Source organism: Cariama cristata, unplaced genomic scaffold (assembly GCF_000690535.1).
Source record: "Cariama cristata isolate BGI_N322 unplaced genomic scaffold, ASM69053v1 scaffold36596, whole genome shotgun sequence".
In the NCBI taxonomy this organism is placed as follows: domain Eukaryota; kingdom Metazoa; phylum Chordata; class Aves; order Cariamiformes; family Cariamidae; genus Cariama; species Cariama cristata.
The window spans coordinates 57251-84650 of record NW_009622278.1 but is presented as its reverse complement, the minus strand read 5'-3'; the positions used below and the strand labels follow the sequence as shown (position 1 = coordinate 84650).

The window sequence follows — 27400 nt, the reverse complement described above, 5'->3', positions numbered from 1 at the left end:
TCCTGCTAGTTAGTGAACCTTTTCCTACAGTTTTAAATCTCACCCTTGACATCTGTTTGGTGTGGGAAATACTCTGCACCTTCATTCTGTGTGTGGGCCCAGATTTAAAATCCTGACAGGTGCCCAGAGCCAGGGTTTCTGAAGAGCCTATCGTGCAACAATCCTCCTCTGGGCACTCAGAAATGAGGGGCCAGTTTTGCCTGGTGAGCTGAGCACCCAGCAGCTCCCAGTGGGAGCCATGGTTGCTGCCGCTCACTGCCGATGCCTTTTTGCAGTCCTCACCGTTTTAACTGCTTGAATGAATGATGGGCTTATCTGAAAAATGTGGTCATCCTTGCTTGGTGCTGAGCGTTTTTGAAAGCTGGGTTCTTTGAATTTAGAAACAAAACCAAAAGAAAACCCTCTTTCCCAGCCCCAATCTCAATTGATAAGAAACTAGGGTGGAGCAAAAGCAATTACCGCTGTAATGACTCTTGACAGCACTGACAGGATCGAACAATGAGCACTTCTCCCCCTCGCACCCCCCCAGCTGGAGATTGGCAGTGCCCTCGGTGAAACCTGGATCCACTATTGAGTAATCAAATAATGTGCTTGCATCTGAACATGTTATCCAGCTAATCCTATTTATATATATTTTTAAAAGAGGTTTAAGAAAATTACCCATCTTTTTAATGCAGCACTAAGGTTCTCTGCTCTGATAAGGAAACGTTTTGTAATACAATAAAGGGTCTAGGAAGCCTCTGGGTACACCAGACCAGCAGAGAACATGCGTGGAGAGAGGATGTGTGGGACATAAACAAGGGACTCCATCCTTTTATGGGAAGGAAATTCGATCATTTTCACATCCTGCCTTTCCAAGAGCTTCATCTCCTTAAGTGCTCTTCTGCCCTTGTCTCCCCTCTTCCTGTCCCCCTTCCCCCATAGAGGGCTTCCTCTTGGATTATCTTTTGTTTTATCCCTGGATTATCTTTTGTTTGCCTAGAATGAGGGACAGGATAAGCCAAGGAGGGACCTCTGGAGTTCTGCTTTTGTGTAAGCACCCCTGTGAGGGAGACAGTTATGTTCTCTGTTTTAAATATAAGGCATTGCCTTTCTCTTTTCTTTCCCCTGAAGGACAAACTTACCATCCTGGCCCCACAAACACACACACGGACACATATATACACACAGAGCCCCAGGTTTTCTGTGTCAGGACAGACAATTTTTTTTATCACAGATCTAAAGAAATACAGCCAATATTTTCAACTCCTCGGTCTCTTTCAGCCCTTTGTTAAGTATTCATTCTTCTCCCTCTCCATATTATCCCTTCCTACCTACGTTTTTTCTTTGGCAGCCAACTCAGGCCCTGCAGTCAAGAAATATATTCCTGCAATCATCTAATGCATTTTCTGCTTTTCAGCTGAATCTGTACATGAAGGAAAAATATTTATTAGTAAGTTAAGAGTGCTGGGGATTGTGCACTGTTAAACTCCATGCACACGCCATCTGTGTGTGGTGGTAGGAGACAGATTTGTATTTACTCTCCCAGTGAGTTGTTGCAAGCTCATAGAGTGACAGTGCCTGTTCTTTGGGCCCACTCTGCCATACCACTGTTTTTCCTTTTCTCTTTCACAGATCTCTCTACTACCACCTATTGCAGATATCACCTCAAGCAAGCACTGACACATGTGCCTAAATCTGTCCTTAGCTATTTAGGCAGACTTTTGATGTTAAAGACACTCCTTCCTGAGCCAGGGTTCCCAGCTGGAGAACAGTTTCTCTGTATTTGAACTGCTACCCTTTATTGCACCCACCATTATTGACAGGAGTTGTGGTCACTCCCTCAGACATCATAGCTTGCTAAACTTTAAGGAGCCTTTTGGAGCTCTTTTAACAACACTGATGTAGCACAAAACATATGCCTGTTGTTGTTCAGAGGTGAAGGCCATACCTTGGCAATCAGAGTGTAAAAGTGGTAATCCAAATAGCGAAGAAGGGGGAAGTTGTGCACACACGCTGGCTGCAGTTCCCTTCCCAGGATGTTTTCAGATGCATTTGTCTCTGACCTTCTGGCCAACATCAAAGGGATATCAAACCAACATCAAATGTCCCCTGTGTACAGGTCAATTTTAAAACAAAAGAGATAAGAAGACACGATTCTCTTCTCCTGCTGTCCCAGCCGTATCCCAGCAGCACACAGATCACATTGTTAGTTATAGCTGGCAAACTACCACTGGTTTGAGTAGCACTATATGTACTGCAGATGGTGTACGGTTTGGTCACAGCAGGGGAGAAAGGCAAATCGGCTAAAGTGGTGTGGAAGGCAGTGTAGAAGTCCCTACCGCCTTCCATACACCAGGGATATGCTGGTTATTAGCATTCCCCAGGAATTTTGCTCTTCAGAAACCCAGGCTAGGGTTATGTTCCTCACACAGCGCAAGTCCTCAGCACTCCAAGGGGAAGAGGATGACAAGGTAGTGACACTTGCTTGTTCTACATAAATACGTGTTTAGGAGATAGCAGCTTAGTACCAAACTATTGGGGTATATATTCCTCTCTGTGTGTGCTCACGCACGCATGTGGTTTCCTTCTTGACAGCAAGCTAAGAGCACGCTTAGCTGGAATGAACGCATCGCACAGTGGAGAATCCACAGCTGGTAAGAAAGATGGCCGAGCAATATATTCTTTTCTGATCATAGTTACCTTTCCTCTTTCTGCTGCAGAGGCTTCATTGCCGAGCAGTACTGTGTTGCTAAGGAGATAGAGCAAAAAGAGAAAGGAAGGAATTATGTTTGGGAGCAGGGAATTTATGTATCGCATATCACTGTATGACTTTCAGAATTAGGGTATCTTATTCTAGCATAAACTGTCCTTTCTAGAAAGAGCTGGACTGGGGGAGGGATGATGGGGAAGATTGTGATGGGCCCATGTACAATGTGCAGAGCTGGTCTGGAACTGGAAGAGATGAAGAGCCAGAGGTGTGGAGCAAGGTCTCAGCTCACGGACAGGCCTAGAGACCAGCAAGCTGCTGTTTCTTAATTTGTGAAGAAAGGAGTTTCCCTTGACAGCTTATCCTGTAGAGCCTCTTCCACTGCCACCTCTAATCCGAGAAGGAAAAAAAAAGATGTGTCCACTGATCAGTAGCTTTTTTTTACAGTGTCATTTAGCTGTAAAACTTTGTGGGGACTGTTTTACTGTTGAAAATAAATGTCCACATCCACCACCCTTACCAAGAGACAGAACTAACCAAATTAGTCAGCAGGAGAATGTGAAGAATTAGTATTGTACCATTTTATTACTATAAACTAGCAAATATGGTACCATTTTATTAGCTATAAAGATATTCTAGGCCTGAAAAATATACTAGATGCTAATACTGTGGTTACTGATGTAAAACAATGTATTGAATCCATATTTTTAACAGATCTTGCTGTGCTGTGACTCAGCATACTTTTTCCTGTGTTGCATCTATACTAGAGACAATCGGAGAGGAAAAGCCATGCTTGGGTGGTGGTCTTATGACTAGGACTAGACTGAAGTGCCAGCTGGTGCATGTCTTTTTGGCAGCCACTCAAGCTGTTGTTTTGTTTTGGCAGCCCTTGTAGCCAGAGCATGCTGCTTTCTCAGTTTAGACTGACGAGAGAGATGTTGGTCCAAGGGTGTGTTTTGGCACCTAGGGCTAGAAAATTCTAGCTGTGCTGAGCCTGCTGTGTTGAAAGCCAAGTGTCCATTGTCACATTCACATCTGTCTCTGTGTGCTTCATGTAGGAGTTTGGAGGAATGCAGCGTCCATCCTATTTTGAAGTCTTTCTTTTTAATTTTAGCCACTCTGAAGGTATTAACCCCCTTTTGTAAGCTGCTACAAATCAGTAGCGAACAGTTGACTTGAGCAGAGCTATGCGCATCCACAGAAGATGAGTATGTAGCTTTTCTTGTAAAAGTTGCCGCCTTCTGAGGTTTCTTTGTCTTAAAAATGCACCTCTTGATCACTCATCTCTACATGTAGGTGGAGATAGGTTGCCTGTGCAAGGCAATACTGCCAGCAGGATGGAAAAGATACCCAAACTATTTAAAATGTCTTGATTTTTATAGTTCTCTTTCTCAGCCTTTCTGTGCTTAGGGTGTTTATCCTCTGGGTGTTTGGTTTTAGATTGAGTGTTCTTTTTTTTGATCTTTGGTTTTTGGCTTTTTTTACTGAGTAGTTCTTTTACCTTCTTCTTTCTGAAAAATATGAAATACTCAACTACTGCTTTTTTGGAAATACATTCAATGCCCATGTATGAGCTATCCAGATTCTCACAATAAGCCATTTGGATGTTCTTCAGACCAGTGTCGGTGGTGTTTTTATACTCTGAATCTGTGGGGCAGTGAAAACATGTTCCAGGCAAGTCAGTTCTGGAAGTAGTTTTCATGGTGCCCTCGGAGCCTACAAAAACAGTTTACTCAAAAGCCACAGATATGTGGAGTTTTGTGTGATATTTATAATAGATTTTTTTCCTATTAGTAAAAATAAATAAGCCAGTGTCTTGTGGCTTAGGATGGAAAGAAGGCAAGCCAAGATTTGCAGGGAACTTGGAAACCTCCTGTTATTTAGTGCTCAACTTGAAGTATCTAGTAGAAGTTTAATTTCTGAGAGTGTCTGAGTCCTGCCACCTTGACAGTCAGGCTCCATTTTAGGTTTTTGGGGTAGGCAGCCAGAACCACTGCCCACTTGTCCTGTGGTTTGCTCTCTGGTGCTATACATATCTTTAATGACACTGTGATAGTGGGTGTGAAATGGGTCGGTGCTTTCAATCCCATTTCTAATGGGTATGAAGTTGAAAAAATATTCTTGCTTGCAGGTAGTCTTGATAAAATGGAGTATGTATTGAATGACAGGGAAGAAGAGCACTTGTCCTCCTGAGAACTTATTCCCTTGATCACTCTGACAATATCTTGGTGAAGTGCCTGAATTTGGGCTGCTGTTCCTGCTGCTGTGAGTGCCCTGCGGCATGTCTACTACAAGGCAGCTGTTCTAGAATAGTAATTCCTGATTAACTCTTTGTGGGGTTGCTCTTCTCCTGGAGTAAGTGTGTTTTATTCTGAGTATCTTAACCCACTTCCCAAGTGGATTAAGTAATTTCAGAAGGCGGCAGTCATAAGCCTTTAGAGAGGGAGTTAATCAAGAATAGATGCTTCATTTCAAATTTGTGCCCTACCTAATTCTCAACTGCATGTTTAGACCAGCCCTAAAACTCTGTTCTCTCGGGTTGCCACTGTAAGTCTGTCTCATCAGCATCCATCTACGTGTTCAGAATGTCAAAACATTACGTTTTCTTATGAGATGGAGAAAAATGGCTTTGTGGATAAAGAAATGAAGTTGAAAGCTGAAGTCCTGGCATTTTTTTCCTGTTTTTACCACACTTCTTGTGTGATTTACAATTTCCTTGCCTTCTCTGTCTCTCAGTTTTCACTCTTACAAAATAGGCATAATACCTTGTCTTCTCTAAACATCCTTCAGGGAGATAGCGTTCATCAACATCTACATATTACTACCCAGATTTCCAGCAGAGAGAAAGGGAGAGATATGTAGCCTGACAGATTGTCAGCCTCCAAACTCTGAACCAGCTTTCCTTCCAGTTTGGTGTTAGAAATGAGAATTCAGCTTTCAAAACTGACATCGTACTTCAGTGCTTGTTGCAGGTACTGGGCACTTGAGAAAGCTAGTGTTTTTTTAAACTGGTGTTGCTGAATACTTGAAAACTGAGTTGTTTTATTTTGGTTTTTTGTATGCACACATACACTTATACTAAATATTTCATTTTATACTAAAGGTGCATAGATGAGCACTCTTCCCTGATGTTTGACTCAGTGAAAGAAGAGGGAGGGAGAGGAACAGAGAAGGGAGAAGAGTAGTCTGTTTAGCTGCTGAAGAGCCAGGGTAGTTGGCCATCTGTTGTCACAGAGATCAATCACACAGGATTTGGTGGTGATCCATGGATAATCTAAGGAATGTCTCTAAACTTGGATATATATTTCCTCCTGCACATAAGGAGGAAGGAGCAGGAACCCTGTTTTCCCAAATCTTGTATTATTTCATTTCCCACTTGCTTTATTTTGCAGGTGTTTTTCCAGGTCTGATCACCTCGCCCTCCACATGAAGAGACACATCTAAATATCAGTCAACTTGGCATGGATGTCACCTGAGCTAAGTGTTGTGAGATGAAAGTGGAACTCAAGTTGCAACGTGCTACCTTGCAGGAGAAGAGAACTTGATCACGTGTAATCCTCTGTACAGAGACCACACGCTCACACTGTCATGCACCCAATTATACTTCAATGCTTACATCAGTTCTTTATGCCTTGCCCCAGCTGGATGGGAGAAGATGCAGCCGAGGAAATGGTATAGAGGTGAAGTCAATGAGAAGGAATAATTGCTTACAGTACGTCGTCCCTCTTGGATTTGTTTCCTGTTTTTGCCAATGGAATTGAAAGAAAACGGAGGAGGCTTCTCTGCAGGTGGACAGCAGTAGGAGGGGCTTATTTAACTTGCTTCTCAGTGCAACTCAATAGGAGAATATGTCGTCTTGAAGTTGCATATTTGTAGCACTAACTTTCTTTTTAAATAGATGGGGGGAAAACAATGACCTAGAAAACCAAATCCCAGTTTGGTAGCCAAAATTAACCTCTTGGTTCATTTGTTCTTTGTCTGAGAATTCCTAATGTTCAGTGCATCAGACTTCTCACAGACACTTTGACTTGTCTTGGTTTTGGTGGTTCTTCCTAGAACTGAGCTATTGAGATCCTTTTAAGTCAATACCAGTGGCCTTAATGGCAGTAGACTGTGGAGTGACACTTGTGACACAAATATCCTCTTTTTGGCCTGAGTGTATGTAGACTTCATGGAGGACTATATTTTTGTTGGTTGTTCTTATTTTAATTTTTGTTTTGGCTATTGCACAACATATGCACTAGGGACTCTGGAAGCTGCTGCCATGATGGCTAAGTGGCCAAGGGATAAATCCCTCAGAAACAGCACCTAATATCTCTGTAGGCCTCACGTTATTGCCATAGCTAGGACTTCTTGTTTATTTGTTGAACAAAAAACTTTAAAAGCTTATTTGGAAGCTTAAATGTTTTTTCTCTTTTCTCCACAAACAAGTGATCTTCAGAACTCCTTGTCTTCACCTGGATATTGGTCTGGGACTGGCCACACAGGCATGACTACAGGATTCCTTCCACATCATGTGAGCATGTTAGCCACAAGCCACAGTGACTTAATGATGAATTATGTTGCTTTTTCTTGCTGTTCTTCTATTAACCAATTTAAAACATTAGACTTTTGTTTGTGTAAAGAGCACCTGCAGACGTTTTGATTTAAAGCTAATGTTTGTTGAGCATCTTACACACAAAAAAAACCCAAGCCAAAAATCCTACTCCAGTCTCTGAGTGGGAAATCGAGAGCCTCTTCCAAGTATAATGGCTTCATTCAGCATTAGCCTTTTAAAGAAATTATCAAAGTCCTCCTTTTCCATTCATCAAGTTTATGATGTAGCCCACTCCTGTATGAAAAAATGTAACAGTGTGAACGGTGAAGGAAGGATTGAATTTTACATACAGCAGTGAGGCTTTTCCAAATGATTAGTCTAAAGTATTACTAACCTAGAGGTCCATTTTGGCCTACTGTGTGAACCATCAAGGAGAAGTGGAGGTCTCATGCTCACTCTTCAGTCCTATTGATAATTTGATTTCGTTGGCTCAAAGTGGATTAAAGTCTTTATTACAAAAGAAAAACAAAAAAAATGTATACCATAACTTGCATTTGAAACTATTTGGCACTGGCCCTGACTCCAAAGACTGCATTTAGGACCATAAAAATGGCCTATGCAAGCAGGCAGGTGGTCATTAAGTTGTATATTTTGTATATTCTGGGACCATCCCTACAAGATGTGTCTAGAAATGAAACAAAATGGTGTGTGGTCCACAAATGGTTGCTGCTTTTTTATACTGTATTAGCCAACTGCCCTTCTCTGACTGTTTTGACTCATTGACTGTTAAATATTTCCCTTAATTTATGTTTTGGGAGGTAAAACTGTACTCTTAGGGGAGAAAAGAACAAACAAGAAACTCAATAGATGTTGAAGAGCCGTCACCAGGATCCTTGGCACTTGAATTCTCAGCATTTTGCAACCTTTGGTTCCAGTGAGAGATTGAATTTACTTGAAAGATGCTGTTTTTCCTCACAGTTTTCACAAAACACTGTGACTGTCAACTGAACACTTTGGGGACAGGGGGGAAATACGATGTCTGGCCCATATGGCATGAAATATGGACCAAAATCTAACCATCTTTTAGGGACAATGATGTAACATTCATGATAAGAGCATGAGAGAGAGCAAGAGAGAGAGTGAAAGAAAGAAAAGAAAGAGAGAGAGAAAGAGAGGGAGAACGAAAATTGAGTTTATTCCAAAGATTTAAAACTAACTATACTCTATATGTGTATATATATATATGCTTATATATATGTATACATTTAAAAATTGCGGAGCACTGCTTGCTGACAATCTCGTATTTCTCTGCTTCTGTATTTGCATACTTTTTATGGCCATTCCACTCAGCTGTTCCACTGGGACTGAGGGCCCTAGAATCCAATTTGTGTTGGAATATATAGAGCATCCTGCCAGATGTCTAATGGGAACTGAAACCTCAGCTGTGTGAAACGGTAGAGCATCCAGTCAGTGCATTAGATTAAAAAAAGGGTAAGAGAATCCTAGAATTTCATTACTGTAGTATCCTAAAGTGCGTGCTCTCAAACCCGCCACTATGATATTCATTGGCTGTGAACCTGCATAAATGTCCTCTGACTTCTGAACACACCTGCCTTTAGACATTCTATCAGTAGTCTACAAACCTTAATTATTAAGTGACAGTTTAAGTACAAGACTCTATGTAAAGTGGAAAAAATCAAGCAAGACTGTTTATTTACTTCCAGTTGTCATTTATGGTCTTGTTGATATCTTATTTAAATATGGCAGAACAAGGGCTCCATGGAAAAAAAAATATGCTGAAATGTCTGGTTATTTTGTTCTAAAGGCAGGCCCACATCTAAATCATGGATCCAAATAGCCTAAAAAACATAGAGAAAGGGGGATAAGAGACTAAACTAGATTTCAGATTTCTCAGGCTCTCTCTGTAGCAGGTCTTGAACTCTGAAGCCAAATTTTGAGCTTTGGGACCATCTCTTCTGTTTGTAAAGGGAGATATTTTTCACCTGTATACATGGTGTACTCAGTCAATCTCTGGACTTCAGTTTTTGGGTGCTCATATGCAAGTGTCTTAGTCGTTACTACAATTTTGAACCACAACTAATATTTTGTAGAAGAAGTCTCCATTTTGGAAAGGCATAATTAGTGACACATTCCAGGATTCGTTTTTAACAATGACAAGTTTTGTTTCTTCGGAGATATTTTAAACTGTGCACTTCAAACTTGTGTAATCTGTAATAGCTAGATCCTTTTTGGGTTTGTATCTCCTTGCTAAAGTTGTACGTTATCCTCTATTCGTAAACTATGAGTAGAAACAGACTAATGAGGAAAGGCTAATCTTCTCTGTAAGGCTTCTTGGAAGCAAACCCATAAATAGATGCTATGGTGACCGTTGAGGACTGAGTTATTCAGCTGTAGAAAGGAGAAGCTTAACCTTGTTTCCTTCATGCTAGATTTATGCCTGTTTGCAAAAGAGAAGCCATTATAAAACAGTCAGATTGTGGTTTCCAAGGCCATGGAACTATAGGATGAGAACAAATTGAGACTAAAGTCTCACAAAATAGTGTACATAGAGGAAGCAGCTAAAGCAAATGTGAGGTTTTGTGAATAGCTAAAATATATTTTGGAGCAGAGCAGTCAATCATAGAATCATGTACATGGGAAGGGGCCTCCAGAGGCCATCTTGGCCAACCTCCAACTAGAGCTGGTTGCTTAGGGCCATATCCAGCTGAGTTTTAAATATCCCCAAGGATCGAAATTCTACAACCTCTCTGTGCAAGCTGGTCCAATATTTGGCCACCTTTATGTAAAAAAAAACTACATCCATGTGTCAAGTGGGGATTTTCCATGTTCCAGCTTGTTTTCATTCCTTCTTCTGCTGTGCACCTCCAAGAAGAGTCTGGCTTCATCTCTATACACCGTCTGTTAGGTATTTGTAGACAGCAATAAGATCTACCCTTACCCTTACCTAAGGTTGAACCATGTCTCTCAGCCTCTCTTCATCCATCATTTGTTCCAGAACCTGATCTCCATGGTGGTTAGATGTACTCCAATATGTCAATAGTTTTCTTGTAATGGGGAGACCAAAGCCTGACACAATATTCCAGATCAAGATATGCTTCCTATGTTACAGTGTTGATATAATTTATTTATTCTGGATTTTTCCGTTATCTAATTGAGACAAGCTATACTCTATGACAAGATTCAGTTTTTAAAACTGACTTACGAAAAATCGTTTAGGAAGCACCAGTATAAAGATTTTTCTAATCAGATTTGCTGAATCTGTGTATAAAAATATGCTTATAGAAATATGTTTTCTATACTGCCAACTTGAGGCCTGGCAAGCAAAATTCTGTTTTTCCAACATAATCATTGCTGGTTTACCTTAAACTAAAAAAATGTATTGTTTCACTCATACAATCAAACATGAAGACACATGATGCTGTATTTTAGTCACTTTTTTGACCAAAATCAACACTTCAGTGCATCTTTGTTCTGTTTGTTTTTCCCCTTAGGAGATAAAGAGCAACCTAAAATATCACATGTATTTTATAAAGATTGGTCTAACAGAAAAGAGGATTCCAGAGTATTTTTCATTATCCCAGAGTTGTTGTTTTTCAATAGCCAATATTCTGTGTAGAAAATTATGTTACCTGGATAAATTGGCAAATGAAGAAGAAAAAGGACGGACTGAAATCCTAGATTCTTTTGATGTCTTGGATAAGGCCCTGAGCTGTCTGATCTGACTAACCTGCTTTTTAAACAGAGGGTTGAATTAGGTGACCTCCAGAGGTACCTTCCAACATTAATTTTTCCGTGTTTCTATGATTCATTTCAGAGCTGTCACTGATTAAATGTGTACTGATTCTAGTTCTTCCCAGTCTTGTGCTGGCGGAACAGACTATAGGATGGGTCTGTAGGGTTTCTCTCAAACTCTGATAGTTTCATCCTTATTAAACTTTATAAGGCTTCTTCATGAGGGAGACTTAGAGAGGTGGAAATCTTAAAAAAACCCAAACCCCTTAGCAAACCAGTTTGAAGAAATATTATACCATGAGATGTGTCACAGCTGCAGGGACCAACCAGGTATTATGGAAACAAGTTTGCTAACCTGGAAAACCCATGTGATGTCTCAAAAAATGGTTTCCAGGACCTGAAATCTAAGCCAACATATATTTCTACAAAGGTGAACATTAATTTTTTTTTTATTTATTTATACTTATTTTCCTCAGACTTTTTGGAATTGGGTTTATTGGTTTTTTAGGCTTGCACATTTTCACTTAATATGTGGAAGGCACTAACCAAACAACGATGGGGAAGAAGACCCTGAGTGCAAGAGGAGCCACCAGGTCCTTCCTTTTGGAACTGTTTTGACTTCAGGAGTAAAAAGATAACTAATCTCTAGGGTGTATGGCTGTAACTACAGTGATTGAGTGTATCTTATCTGTGACCTTTCTGATACCTACAGAATCAGGCTTTCTCCCTCATTTTTACCTGGCCCTAGACAATTTGGGCTTTTTAACTGTCTCTAACACAGAGGTTGCTTCTTATACTTAACAAAGTTTGTTTATCTGTGTAGAAAAGAGGTCATAATCGGTTCTTTTGTCAAAACTGATGAAAATCCAACTTGCTTAAGTGTTTCCTTTTCTCTGCCTGTTCCCTTAATGCGTGTCAAAATCTTTAAATTTAAAAAATAAAAAAAGAGGAAAATTTTGTAAATAATTTAATGTTACTAGGCCAGCACCCAGTGGACCAAGGGCTTTTATTCTTGATTTCATTCAGGACTTGGCACATCCTGTCATTCCATCCAGTAAGACTGTTTTTAAGCTTTCATATCCTGGGTGATGCCTCTAACCGGACACTCTTTTAAAGTACTTTTTGCTGATTTCAGATAGAATTGCACTTGCAAAGATCCCCACATACCAAGAACAAAAACAATGCTTGACAATAACTCTGTTTAACTCTTGAAAATTGAAAATTATTTCCTCCTAAGATTCTACAACTACTCATTGACAAGTCTTGCCTGTCTTTCATTAGCATTGAATCTATGCCTTCTTGAACGATCATTTCCAGATCAAGCTTTGGATATTCTTCTTGCTTTTGTCACATTTGTGTCTCTTTTTATTAATAGTTTAGGCATGACTACTGCAGTCTTTCTCCTCCACAGCTCTATGCTGGCTTCAGTGGCAAGATTTAGCAGTGTAAGAACTGTAGGATCTGGCCTACCAGGTACTAAGATCTGTCTCATAAAGCTAAGACTTTCCTTCTCCCTTAGAGGAAGAAGTCCAAGACATAATCATGCTATATAAGTTATATATATAATGATATAGTTGTATATATAAATTATATACATAAAAATGTGGAGATGGGGGGGTAGGCTGCCTTTATCACCCCCCCAGAATGGGTTTCCCTACCTGAAAACTTTCAAATGCAGGCGTCATTTTTCAAACAGGGTTTTATAGTTTTCCTTAATACTTGTTAATGGCATTTTGAGTGTAATAATTGAAGTTGGAACTCTTCACAATTTTCAAAATGAAAGCTTTGATGATTTTTTTTAAGTGCTTTGGTCCTAACTTCTGTATACTGCCAGAAAACAGGTTCTCCACCCTTTCTGTGTGTGGGTGTAGATGTACAACAGTGTACCATATATACCTACACAGAAGAGGAAACTGAGCTACTGACTTACAGTTTGTAGTAGCCAACCGTGCCTATTGCTTTGATTTAGGGAGGGCACTTGCTGTTGCCGCTGCATTTTAGGAATCATGTCAGCTTCTGTAGGAAAGTTTTCAACAATGCTGAGAAATACATGTTGCTGTGTACTGTGAATGAGTAGGCTGCAAATTTGGGGACTGGGAGGGGAGGTGGGAAGGGAGGGGGATGAGGGCTTAGCATGTACACACTAGAAGTGAACTAGAATGGACAGAAAGGTGACAATTTTAGCCTGTATTGTTGGGCTCTCGGGGAAATGAAAAGCTAACGTGCAGTCCTTGGAAGGCCTGATGGCTGAAGGGCTGATCTTTACTTTATATTTTGCTACATACATTTTACCTGTCGCTCTGTATTTCAAACCGCAGGCCTGTCAGATGCTGGAAGTAGATCAAAACACTGGTTTAAACACTACTTTGTTACCAAGGCCATGTCTCTACCAGGGAAGTTGCCCTATGTTAAAATACCGGTCTAGTTAAAATCACTTTGTAGCTGCACCTATTACTTGATTGCCTGGATTGGGTTTGCATTGGCATCCTATGCAGTTAAGCTGGAGCGTAAGAAATGCTGCAACCAATTAAGATACCTCTACAGGAAGGTTCTTGCACCAGTTTAAGTACCTGGTTTTGAAATCACTGCATATAAACCATGACAGCTTTTCTCTTGGAAACAAGGCCTTAGTTTAGCATGTCTACTCATCTAGTTGAAAAAATAATAATGCAGGCTGAGATTTCTTTTTTTTCCTTGCTTTGCAAAGTGGCCTGTTTTCTTTCTTGTCCTTTAAAACCTTTCTTGCTCTCTACTACACATTAGATTTTTGTTTGGGGGATTTTTTTTTAGCAACAACACAAAAAAGTATGAATGCTCCCTATTTAAAACAAAAACAGAAACAAACAACATTGCTTGAAGGACTTTCATTTTGCACTATAATTTTTCTTTTACCAGATGTGTCTGATAAGTGCATTTTGGAGATGCCCTCGGTCACGTTCTCTCAGGCCTACTCTGGTATTTCTAATATATCGCAGAAGTACCCAATCTTGTAGCCCTCAGTTCTGCCTTTTTTTGACATTTTATTTTTTTTAAGCTTTTTATATATATATATATAAATATATTACTTTGTCAGTTTTTTTGCTGTACAAAAAGTCTTAAGATTTAAAAATATTATTTGTATTATATGATGGTGGTATGTTAATGTTACAAAATTATTAATGAAGAAAAAATTTATTTTTGTTACTGGTCTGTTTCATAATTCTTTTTTAAATTGGTATATTGTAAGATATCTATGCAAAAATGTTATGTGACGCATTTTTATTTAAGAATGTAATATGTGTAATAAACAGTAGAATGTGTTTGGCCCAACAGTGTTTAGTGTGCCTTGTATATTATTTCTTTATGAAAACTTCTGTGAACAGTGAAATGGCTTTTGAGTATCAGTTAAGGCTATGGTTCTGTAAACATTTATTGATATAAAATATGTAACCTGTAAGTATGTTTGGGCTTATCAGAATCACATTTTTTTGATTTAAATAATTTCTTTTTTTTTTCAATGTATGTTATACCGGTTCAAGTGTTACTTACATTCATGCCGTATCACATGTTGCTTTTGGAAAAGATGCTCAAGAAGGAAGTTCTTATTCTTAAAAGCTGACCAGATTTGGCTTGTAATACTGCTTCTGTTGGAGTCAGTGACTTCTGTTATTTGACAGTTTACACTGGTTGAAGATTTCAGCCAGTATTATTTTTGCAAAAGACACTGAGAACACCTGCATTGCATTTTCCATGCCTAGCTTTCAGACATTTGTCAGTCAGTGGTCAAAATAGGACTAGACTTTGAGGCTCCTGAGCACTAGTGCTAGGCTCTAGTCTGTGTGTCGGGCTGTCTCACAGCAGTGCAGTATTGTTCTTTTTCCCCCGCCTCAGTCATTTAGACTCCCTCTTTAATGTCTGCAAAATTGCAAGCACAATTGAATCCACCTGGATGCTCAAGTAATAAAAATGTATTTAGGCAGTAAAAACAGTCATTCTGAGTACAATTACTTGGCAAGTGTCATGGCATAAAATGAAATTACTTTTTCAAGTCAGGCTGGTATCCCTCTTGGTTTCTTGGTTTTTGCTGTCTTGCAGCAACCTCAGTGGGCATTGCATATGAACATCCTATAGAGCTCATCTGATGCCAGCTTGCTAGGTTTTATTTCTGGGGCAACATGCCTTACTTGCCTGGTTGGGAAACATGCTAGGCTGTTTATGTCAGACAGACAGAGGGTAGGATTCCCCACCTGACACCTGCGTCTAGAAGCCAGATGACCATTCTAACCTGCTCATTTATACTCCCTCTGTAGCTAATGAAGAGAGACATATCCAGAGGTGACTCGCTCCAGGGGATGAGTTGAATGCAAAAGGAGCTGAGGTGATGTCAGGCATTTCTGGAAAGCCACGTGGTAAGTTGGAAGACAAAAGTTCCAGTGACGCCCATGGCTGCTCTGGTCACTCAGGTTGTACCGGATGTTTGATGATGGACATAATTTGTAGTGTTTGGGTATATGTTAACGAACAGCTCTTGAGCACTGGAAAAGGGCTCAGCACAGGTCAAAATTTTGAGCTTGTGTTCCAAATGGTCAAAACCGCACAGTGCTCTGGCTGCCTCAGTGTGGCAGTGATATCTTGGTGTCACTCTTACAGAGCATGAGTGAGGCAGTCAGTTGTCATAGTTTTTGGCATCCTACCAGGAAAATACAAGGCTGAAAAAAATGATCTCTTTGTTGTAGATTGAAGTATTTATATGATGTAGGTATGAATGGAGTTATGTATGACACAGAATTATTTCTGCAAATAGAATTTTGACTTTATAACTTGTTTTCTTGTAAAGACAAGGTCCAGGTTCCTTCACTTTCTCTCTTCCTTGAAAACCTCTGGAAGCGCTTTCTGACATTTGTATGTCTGTATGTCTAGAAAAAGATACTTCCAGTGAAAATGAGTCCTCTTCTCTCCACCTGTGAGAGGGACTTCGAGAGAGCTCTGGAACAACCTTTTTTAAAGAAACTTTAGGGCAGCACAGCTGGTTCTTTGGCCTGTATTCAACTGGCATGAATAGGAGGGAGGATTGTCAATACAGGTAAACATATAACCAGTTTGTTTTCCAGCAGCTTTCGGAAAATACAATGCTTTACTGTCAGACACTTCCTCTTAGAAGCAAGTAGGTTATTAGTTTGCAGGAATAGCTGGAGGCCAGGGAAAAGAGATACTGTGAAAGAACTTCCCTCTGAAATTGTTCAGGTAGCCCAGAGTCATGCACCTTGGGCAACTCCCACTGTCGGGGTGCAGAGCTCTCTAAGGAAAGAAAAGAAAAATTTATTCACTTCTAGAGTTAGACTGCGTATGACCATCCTATTGAGCTCATCTGATGCAAACTTTGCATGACTTTTCAGACATAGTTCCTCTCCTCCAAATGCGTGTCAGCTGAAGCAGAGAAGGGCGAAGGAGTCCTTACCCCTTTCTCAGGCTGTAGGAGGCTGAGCAAGCTCAGCGCTGTCCGGCATGACTCTGCAACATGTGGCTACCTGGTGAGCAGCTTACTCTAACAGAAGAGATTGCCAGATGCATTAGTTTCCTCAAGTATCTTCTTTTCCAAGCTACTTGAGCTGAAAGAAGAAAAAAGAAAAATGCTTTGCATGAAACTTACAAATGTTGATTTTTCCCCCTCCCTTTTTTTTTTTATTTTTGGCTTTACCTCAGGTTTTCCTAGTGTGGTCAAGTGATACCATTTTAAAAGTATTTTGGAATATTCAGAAAGGATGTTTGAGAAATAGGAACTTTCCTGCCCCTCAACAAAAGCCTCTTACCCTTTCAACAGAAAGTTGCAAAAGTTCCTAAAATTCAGTGATGAGAACCTTGTCCTTCTGAGGCGAATATTTTGGTCCCTAAAATATATGTTTGTTTTCACCTCTTTCCTGTGACCCTACAATACTGTGGCTAGCTGATGGTGCAGAAAGAGCTGCTACAAGGAGGGTAATTTGGAATATGAAGGAGGGCACAGCCCTCATAATCAGAACAATGCCTAATGCTCTGGGAAGCAGCAAGAGCTGCCAGAGTATAACCTAAATATGGTTCATGAGCTCTGGCACAGAATGGAAGGTCTCAGCTACGGATATTTATCTCCATGTAAAATCACGTGAGTAGCTGCAAGGCCTGGCCACAAACACCCTGAAATCTCAAGTAATGGTTATTAATAAACCTTAACTGTTTCCATTCTGCTTTTCTTTTGCAATGCTTATCATGCAAACATTTCCCTAAATCCTCTCAGCCCACTCTGAACCTCCTCATCTCTTTCCTTTTTCAGGTTTTTATGCTGCCAGGTGACAGTTACCCTTCTTAGCCCAGGGCTGTCATCACCCCTTTACATTTAACTGATTAATTGGTATTTAATGATTAAATTATTATTAAATGATAAATTAAATCTTCTTCATTGTGAAGGATGAGTTACAGGGAGCTGAAGTGATCAATGTTCCGAGACCCAAGAAATAAAATTGTGGCTGGGTCACTGTGCACCTCAGAGAATATAACTATCTGTTGGTGAGTCAATGGTATGGCACCCAAGGAATGTATGTACTTGTCCACTATAGTCCTCCCCTTGCTCAGAGACCCCATTCCTAAAAAGTTAGTTAACTGTTGTTCCGAGGTCCCCAGCAGAGCACAGCCCGAGTGAGGAGAGGGGAGGCACTGTGCCCTTCCCCACCCCCAGAGGACAGTCTGCTACCCTTCGGAGAGGCAGGGACTGAGGCAAGGGCCTCTCGGGCGCCACACAGCCGAGGTCCTGAGGAGAGGCATGGGGCCCCTCAAAATGGCGCCTCTCTCCCCTCAGGTCTCCTGGCAGCAGCCGGCCTGTCCCCTCGGGCGCCTTTTGTCATCGACTACAAGCACCAGCCCTGCTCAGTGCCTGAGCAACTGGAAATTGTGGCAGAGACAGCAGGAGCATTAAGGCTGAAGGGAAGTGCAGGAGGAAATGTTCTCCTCCTGTCAGGTGGGTCCTTTTCCGGCACATGGAAGCCATGCTGCCCTCTACCCGTACAGTGGTTCTCTCACCCTTCTGTCCCTATCCCATACTTCACTGTTTTCAGGTTCCTCTTGCAAAGCTGGCCAGGCTTTCTGCTGAGCCATGAGGGTTTTCTTTTCACAGTGTTGGTAACCAAAGAAATAAAATGACACTATATTCTTCATGATGGGGATTGCTATTAGCCCTTTGTCTGCTTTTGTCTCAGCACTTCTGATTCTGGGTGCCTGCCCTCCTGAGCCATGGCATAGATAAAAGCCAGCCACCTCAGCATCCATGGGTTGCTTTTTCATTTTAACTCAACAGGGTCATAGCACAGTTGTGTGTACTGTTAAATTGCTGGTATGGCCCTTTCAGACACCTCCCACAGCACCACCTGGCTATGCCTCAGGGCTAGCAGGTGCTCAAAGGCAGCCCAGACATGGGCACTGTTTTGGGAGATTGTATGGGGAAAGGTAAGAGATTTCAGTGGTGTGGGGCATAAGCCATGTGAAGCCAGTCAGACTCAGGGCCAGAGAAGACCCCAGATGCGTTTAATTGTACATATGAATGCCACCAGCACTCCTACACAGTGCCATTCCCTCCAGCAGCTGCTGTTGGGCTCTTTCAATGACCACAGCTGTCTCTGAGGAGAGCACTATGGGCTCAGGGGAGCTGTGTCACTGTGATCAGGTGTTACCTGAAATTAATTAATCTGTGGGATGAGAAGGTAGCTGTGCAGCTCTCTGAACGCAGCACCTGGCAGCAAAGCTGCTCTGGCTTGGTGCCTCAGATGTCACGTGCTTCTGCCATCACGGCGCAGAAGCTTCAAGATGGTGGCTGTGCCAGCAGTAGCTGGGATGGCCGCCAGGTTGGGCAGGCCTCCTCCTTCCCCTGCTGCTTCATGTGCTTGGTGGTACTGGTCGGTGAGAGGTAAGCACATGCTCCAGAAGGAAGCTGGCCCACCATGGTGGGCAGGCAAAAAAAAGGTCCACAGGCTGAGCAATTTTATTCAGCCCCTGAACAGAAGACCAGCCCCTGAGTAGCAACTGCCTGACAAACTTAAGGAAGTCAGTTTTCCCTTTAATGTTAGTGGAAATTACATTGTACACAAACCAAGGGGAGAATGTGCTCCTAATTAATTGGAAATCACTGGCAGCGACTCACCGTGTCAAGAGGGTTTTGGCCACTTGTCCCTCACTCTTCAGAAAGGCCCCATTTCCACACATGGAAGGACTTGCTTGGAAGCAGCTTGAACCGATGAAGAGTAGTCAACAACTCTGAGAAAATTGCCTGTATGTTTGTGTCAGTTTAATAGAGAAATATATATTCAGATTTAAATGCCTTCTTGATTTATTTTTTTTACAGAAGAGAAAAGGATGAAGAGGATACTAAAGACAAAACATGCAAAGAGCACCTGAACTCAAGTTTGGTTTTAAATAGAGCAAGATGTTAGTGGAGCTGTATGGCAAGGAACTGTACCAGGATTTCGAAGTGCCAGATTGTACCTGTACCGCAGCAAACATTTTAGGTAAATTTAACTAAATATCATAATCTGGTATTGGCTCAGTTTTAGTGATATGCACCCCTTTTTCCTCTGTATGCTCCTATGTAGCACAAGTATAGTATGACCATGGAATTCACTTGCTCCAAGGCTCTAGCAAACACATAGCAAGGTGTTAATGTCTGCGTAAGACATTTTGTCTGGGTGATTCTGCTGTGAAAGGCTAGTGCTGATTTCCTCTTTCCATGGGGACAGTAGAGATGATCCACTTCACAGGAGTTCAAATATTAGCAATAAGCAGTGGAGAGAGGGTTTTTACTGACAGTAGCCAAGCCCAAGGAGGACGGTTTGAACTATCATTTGTTGTTCCTGAATTCTGTGCTAAATCCAGGTTCTAGGAATTTACAGCCTAGTCTGCAGAGGACTTGAGTTGACTTTGACACCAAGTTGGGAAAGGCATCTCTCCTTGACCAAAACCAAATCCATGTAACTGTAGCCATTGGTTACAATACCTTTTGTTTTAAGTACAGCAGCCTGTTTTCTCTAAGGCACAGAGTGACTTCATTACTCTGTGTGTTGATTTTTCTGAAAAGAATTTGTAAATAGTTTCAGAAAAATCCATTATTCCAGTAGAAGGATGTGACCCTCAGACAGCTTCGTAATTTTCACTCGTCTGATTATGGTGCCAATTGTCTTACAGTGTGATGGGACTGAAAACAAGAAGAGTGTGATGCCAAAATCACTTACTGCTTGCAATGTTTTTGCTTTTGCTTTGTTTGGGGAAAAATTATGGCTGGTGAAAATACTGGATAAATCAAGGAAGTTTATGATTCTTCCTTCATGCGCCATGTGCCTCACAGCTGACCCAGAACTATTTGAAATGGAGGACTAAAACAGTCTGCACCACTTAAATTCAAGGCTTTTTGCTTCTGATTGCCTTTAGCTGTGCCAGGCATCGCCAGCTGTGGGGGTGGATACACATCTATTAAGAACTAGACTAACATCTATTTTATGCTGGCAATTGTCAAAGTGAACAGGTAATCACCATCAGCATGATTACTGCTTTATGTGCTGTCTCGCACACATGCGTATGTATTTATACATGTGTACACACACATGTATTTAGGGATATTTAAGTTCTTAAATTCTCTCGTGACCTTCTTGGTGGTACCATAACACAATCCTTAAGAGCATTCTCCTACTCCCATCCCTATACTTAAGTGATACGAGAGGAGGAGAGGAACAAAGCTCCTCTGATGTAATACTAGTATGGTGTTAAGAGGCCTTGTCTGCCAAGCCAGATACTCCTGTGACACTGTAAGCCCATCACTTCAATCCAAATTCACAGCTGGTGGAATTCAGTCCCTAAATATCTTTATTGGTATTGTGCAGCTTTAGCCTCCCAACAACTCCCTAAACCAGGAATGATAGCATTCCTCCACAAGACAGGGGTACCTGCATTAATGAGATTATCAGATTCCAAAGAGACAGGGGCCCCAGACTGACTTCCCTGGTTTCACCTGTCTGCTAATCTGTTTATAACAACATGTTGTTCCTGGTTAATATTGCCTTCAATTAAGTTATATCCTGTTAAACACCACCACCACCTTAGTTGACTGCCAAACCATGAAGTGATAGCTTCAGTGGCAACACCATGATGTTCAAATACAGTAGGTCGAAGTACTGCGTTACCACGGTTCTCCTCCTTCCCTGCCTTGTGTTCTCTATTGTATTCTTTACTGGATTCGTGTGATGCATCACACAGTGGCTGTGAGTATGCTGGGAAGGGCCAAGCATGTGCTTGTGAACTGGATGAGTTCTCCATCTCAGTAGAACTTGTTTCTTTTCACCCAAAGACATGTAAATTGAAGAGACCGTATGTATTTGAGTCTTGACTGAGGCCATACTGATGTATGCTGTGTGATACTGATACATATTTTGTAATGCCAGTGCACCTTTACTCTCTCAACTGGAAACTGGAAGCAATACTAAGAATTCCTTGTCAAAGGTGACTGTGAGGATCAAATGTTTTGAGGGAGGGAAGTAACTTTTAAGAATATTATTTGGTAGTAAGCAGACTTTTTTGCTGTATCCCTGAATCTCTATTGCCATAAAAGACAAAAACGTAACGTGATTCTGTAAGAAACTCTGAGATCAGTGCTAATACATTGTGACTCGCTTAGGAAAAAAAAAGAAGGTATGTATGGAAGATGTTGTATGCTATATATCCTTGGGAGTGCTTGAAGGCATCAGTGCATACTCCAGGCTCTCACTTTCTTGGAGAACTGTAGGGTGCAGACATTAAAGTTCATGGTTTATAGATATATAGGGGAGGAGAAAGGAAATTAGGGTATTTAGGTAGCGGTTATTCAGTCTGATGTTTTTGGAAAGAGAGGTCATCTCCAAAGAGAGAATGATGTTAAGTTCCAGTGTGTCTGAGCAGAAGATTTTTATGGATCACCCTTCAGGGCTGAATGCAGAAAAAATTTCATTTTTCTGAAAAGTTAAGCCTAGCCTGGTGTCTGATCTAAAGACCATTAAAGCTACTAGGCAGATTTTCAACTGAAATAATTCAGCTTAACTCTCAGTCCTGAGTATGGAGATTTTTTGATTCATGCCAAACTTTTTTATTTTGTCATACAACAAGATAGATTTTAAAAAAAAAAAAACCACCAACAAAAGTGCTAAAAGACAGCCAATCTAATTACAATATTTCTGTCAGCACCCATTCTTTTGGCCCCAAAAGGAGCAGACTCCTGCCGTGGTTCTGCTCTTCCACATAGTTCTGATTTTAATAAGAACAGAAGGAGGCATATAGAGACCATAACATTTTCTGCAGGGGTCCAGTCCATGCCTCAGCATTAGTAAAGTGGCAAATTAACAGTCTTCTCTAAGAACTGCTCCTTTGTACGATGACAGCCCGGTGTACCATATTTTTTACAAAACCATAGTTTATGACTAATACACTGGTCAGATGTTACACGTACTTTCATGTCACAGATTACCAGTTGGCAGTAACAGTGGAGATGATAGTTTCCAAGCTTTACACAGACTTTTTCTTTCTATTTCTCTTTTTTTTTAAAAAAAAAAAAAAGTTAATTATTAGTCCACCTCGAGCACTTCTTTTTTCTAATCTGGCCATCCCCAGCCCCCTCCCCACCCATCAAGCTGTGTGAAATCTTTCCAGCAAGACCTAAAACCATGTGATATCCTCTTGGATTCACGTTTCGTGTGGATTCTCAAGCTGAGAGAGGCCTCAGGATAGAGAACTGACTGACAGGGGGACGGCAAGGCAGTCAGGATTGTGTAGGCGTGCAGAACTGAGGAACCGGGGCTGCTCAATATGTTTTTAATGAAACTAATAAATACAGCCATTGAATGAATAGAGCTGATTGACATGGGGAGTTCCTCATTCCCCCCTTCCATCTGCAGCCTTTTCAGTAGCAGAACAGAATAAAGAAATGTAAAAGGAAACTGGGACATGTATTTTCAAAGAAAAGGTATGTAAAATTGCAGGCAAAATGCTGGATAAAAGAAAAATTGTTCTTTTTCTACAAAAAGCCTAACAAGGTTTTCCCATGTTCTTTCCAGAGAAAAGAATCAAACCCTCTCTCACAGTTTCCAATGAGCCAATGGAAAGATCAGTAATGGAATAGCTGAAAAAAATTCAAAGTAGAAATTGTTTTTCATTATCATTTTCATGACAAGGAAAAAAATTGCTAGGAAAAATCAGCTGTCCCACTGCTTAAAAAAAAAAGAAAAGAAAAAAATAGAAGTGAGCTTTGAAATGTCTTGATGATAAAAAGGGAACATTTCCAAGGGAAAATGCAGCCCTGATCTAATTATGGAAAGGAGTTTGCAGCCACACAGCTCTGACCTCATCACACCATGCAGGATCAGGCAGCGCATTGTCTGCACTGGGTAGGATGTGGCTAGTCAAATCTTTGGATAAAAGGGTGCCTGCATTTCCACATACCTTCTTTTTCCTCCATCAGCATGTTGACCGTGTGTCCAGTTCTAAAAGATGGGAACAGGGATGACGGATGACCTCGAGGGTAACTAAACTGAAATCGCAGTGGCATATTCTGAAGTAGGGAGCTAGGCAGAGGAGTTGTTTAAAAATAGATAGATGGCCAAAAATAAATACTATCAATATCTGCATACCACAAGCTTAAAAATAATAACAGGTGAAAGCACAGTGTATGACAGTGGAAGGAGGACTTGACATAATGGGTATTTCTGAAGAATGAGGGAGTGTCAAAAATCAATGGGACATTGTAATACTTTACTTACTATAATCTCTAGAGCAATGACAGGTTAGGTCACAGAGTGAGGGGGAGGAAAGGGGCTCTGCAGCTGCAAGACACCATTGGATCTATATAGATAAGATTTTAGTAGGTGAAGAAAACCAGATAGTAAAATATTTATCTATTAATGGCTGACAAGAAGAAACTATATATTAGGAGTAAATAAAAGGGACTGCAGCATAACTCTGAGAAACCTCCTCTGGGTAAGAAGCATACCAAAGAGTAGCTTGCCAATATTAAAATTTAGAAAGGAGGAATTTTCTTATAAAAAGTACAAAATCAAATAGAGAAGCTAGTGAACAAGCCATAGAACTGCAAATAAGGATATTCAGAGCTTTAGGCTGATTAAGGAGGTTTTTTTCTGAGTAACTCACAGTGATCACAAACCACATACAGTAGATTTTAAAGAGTAGATTATCTAATGCCTGCTTCTCTACCTTCCCACCTCACACCCGAACATTACACTGAAATATTTTACAGTATATTCTTCCTTCTGCTGTTCCCCTTTGTATCTTCCTCCCACAAAACTATTGTAGCAATAGTCCAGCTCTTTTTTGGCTGCTGTGGATATATGCAGAAGACTTCCACACCATTGTAGAGAAGACAGACCAGAATGCCTCAAAGCATCCCTGAGCTGCTTAACCTTATAACTTGCACGTGCTGAAAGCAGGGAATTAAAGTGGGGGGGGAGGGGGTTACCCCACAGAGGTTTAGGTCAAACATATGCACAAGTCTTTGTAGGGACAGAGCCTCCAAATGTCATGCAAAAGTGAAAAAAACACTGTATATTCATCATCACAGCAAAGATTATTTGTATTTGAAAAATAATGTGGCCAGAGCCTGACTTAGAATGGCTAATGTTCTTATTCCATAACTAGGTTAGTCTTGCTGGCTCTCTACCAAATCCCACAAATATCCAAATTAAAGTAAAGTAGTTCAGAACAGATCTTCTGTAACTCTCACTTCTCATTTTGGGTCCTAAGTAAATAGGTGCGTGGTGTGCACACGCCAAGTGGGCAGCAAAGCTGAGCTCTGACAAGTCAGCTACAATGCATATTCCAGGGTCAAATTCAATGGTATCAGTGGAAGTTCTGTCTTAACAGCAAAAATGGATCAGAGTGCCCTCTGGGCTAGTCTGTTGTGAATGCTTGTGCTATTGATATAATATTCTAAGATGAATATTTTTTAAAAGTACAGAAAAGGAGTCAGGAAGAAAAGAAATATTAGTAGTATGAAAGTACGTTTAGTAAGTTAACTCCCCTTCCCCAGTTCTCACTTCATTTCTTTGTTCTAGGTAACCATCTACTTAATCAGACAGTTTTAATCAGATGAGTGGTTTTTCCAGATACAGTACACTGCTTGTCACGAGTTTGGCTATTAATCAAGTGATACTCTTCAGGATTTATGCCTCCTATGGACTGTCGAGCTGGAAACCTTGTGATAGAATGAATCTTCATGAGTAACCCTTATAAGCACATGAGATTATCTTTAAGGAAATAATTAGATTCCTTTCAAGTATTTCAAATGAAGTACACCCAACCTGAGATCCTCCAATTAATTAACCACATTTCTAGAATTTTCTTCCCTGGAGCTCAGATCTAAAATCACAGCTTCTCCCAACCCTAGGACTGGACCATGTTTCTGTGAAAATCAGAATCATCGCATTGGCTTTACAGGCAACACATACAGGTAATGCATGCAGGCTCATATTAATTAACAAATGTCTGATTAAAACATGAGAGTTACTTATTAAAAATTTAAAAAATCTTGGTGACTTTTTGCCACATTTGCAACATGTGGGAGCATTTTTTGCCATGGTCACAAACACCTAAAATTAGATGGGTATTCAAAAGATGTCCTGGAGACTTAGGAAGGATAAAGTTTTGCATGCCAGTTGTATTTCTTCCTCTTTTGTTTTGTTTTACTTGCTGTTTGTGTGGCTCCTTGGTGCTAATTTATGGTTTTCAAAAACATAGTTAAGTAGTTCATTTATAGAAGACAAAAATCAATTAAAAAGCCAGGCTCAGTCTTATGTGTACTTAGTCCTCAGACTTCCAGAGAAATTGAAATGGTTCAGAAGTACAAATTCATGTTAACAATATTGGGAATGTGCCACTATTTTTATAACTTATTCTCCCACCTTATTATTTAAATAATTGCCTCCTTGCCCACCCACCATATTTAGGAAAGAGAAGAACTTTGCACAGATGTATAATATCTGACAGGGAAAAAAGAAAAGAGGAAAGGTTAAAAAAAAAAAAAAAAGAAGGAAATGGGGAAAGGGAGGGAAAAAAGAAGAAAGAAAAAGAAAACAGAAGAAAAGATGGCACCTATCTATAGAGCTGCAGAAGAGAAGACATAGCCTCCAGTTCAGGAAAGACTTCCTGTTCCCAAAGAGGTGATTAATCATATGCTTGAAGTTAAGCACACTTAGGTGCCTTGCCAAATTGGGATATAGGAGGAAATTGTGTGCTGAGTAGAACATCCTGATTTTATTTCCTAAAAAGTCTTCTTGTCTTTAAGATCTTGTCTGTTCTGTCTGACCAGAGAATTGATAATCACAGGGCAAAATCAATCTAGGCTCTGGAGCAACTGATTGCCAGCAGGTTGGCTGAAACATATCCTGTGCTGGGGTCTAATTGGTGGAGTTTTTCAGTTGTTAAGGAATCTGCTGGGGAAGACTGTGAAACCCAGCATATGTATTTCTGATTTTGTTAGTACAGGGACAGAAATTGGAAACAGATCCTCATTCTTTACATTCATCCTCACTTGCAAGTATCTGGGTGCTAGAAAAAAAATTAATGGACAGATTCTTATTTATACTCTGGTACCTTTGTGTGGCTGAGTAGAAGGGCCTTCATGTGAGAATCAAGGAAAAAATGGCACTGAATTGTAAAGTCGTATAAACAGGTTTTCTGTAAAGGTGAATCTGACCTCAAGTGTTAGGAGCTCCCAAGTGAATGAATAGCATTGTTAAAAAACAGAGGGGCAGAGGGGCTTAAGTTCAAGCATGTAGTTGCTTTGCAGACATTCATCATGCAAAAATAGAAGGCAAAAACTTGTTAGGAAAAGTAAGACAGTGTGATACATAAAGACATTTACCTAGGTAAATCAGGAGTTGTTCTGAAATCAACAGACTGGTGTAGATTGAGCCTGGAGCAAGAGATAATATTTGCTCAAGTTACCTTCCCTTATTATTGGAAGGATTGTCAGCTGCAGCCACGTCTATTTGGAGCTGCAGCACAAGAGGATAAAGGGAGAATGCTTGAGAACTAATTAACAAGTTGCCAGCTGAGTGGGTCTCATTATTTTGAAATGTAAATGCTTTTGTTGATTAAATCTGGACCATTAGCTCTGCTCTGTGATAGAGGAAGTTTCATCAGAAGTGAAAAAAGAGGAAGCAAGGAGCTTTGTGGTTGTGTGATGGCCATTGAAATAGCTGGTCCATTGGGGAATGTCCCAAGAATGTACAGAGAGCTGAAAACATGAGCTTTTATATTTGAACTTATCATCTGCAACTGGAGCTGTGAAAGGCTCTTGCTCTCTTCAGATTATGCAGAAAGTAAAAACATGACTTACACTGACCAGCAATTACCAGTCAGTCAGCTTAATGACAAGACAAATTCCTATTCAG

General features: G+C 40.6%; 1 protein-coding gene across 1 annotated transcript in view; it reads left to right on the top strand.

The window, feature by feature from the left end:
- Positions 1-12885, top strand: part of KLF7 (Kruppel-like factor 7 (ubiquitous)) — a 63302-nt gene extending 50417 nt beyond the window's left edge. The window contains exons 4-6 of the mRNA XM_009702274.1: positions 6082-6369; positions 7121-7205; positions 12391-12885. Of these exons, the coding sequence (XP_009700576.1) occupies positions 6082-6133 (52 nt within the window). The 3' untranslated portion in view covers positions 6134-6369; positions 7121-7205; positions 12391-12885. The remainder of the gene's footprint in view (positions 1-6081; positions 6370-7120; positions 7206-12390) is intronic.
- Positions 12886-27400: the final 14515 nt, after the last annotated feature.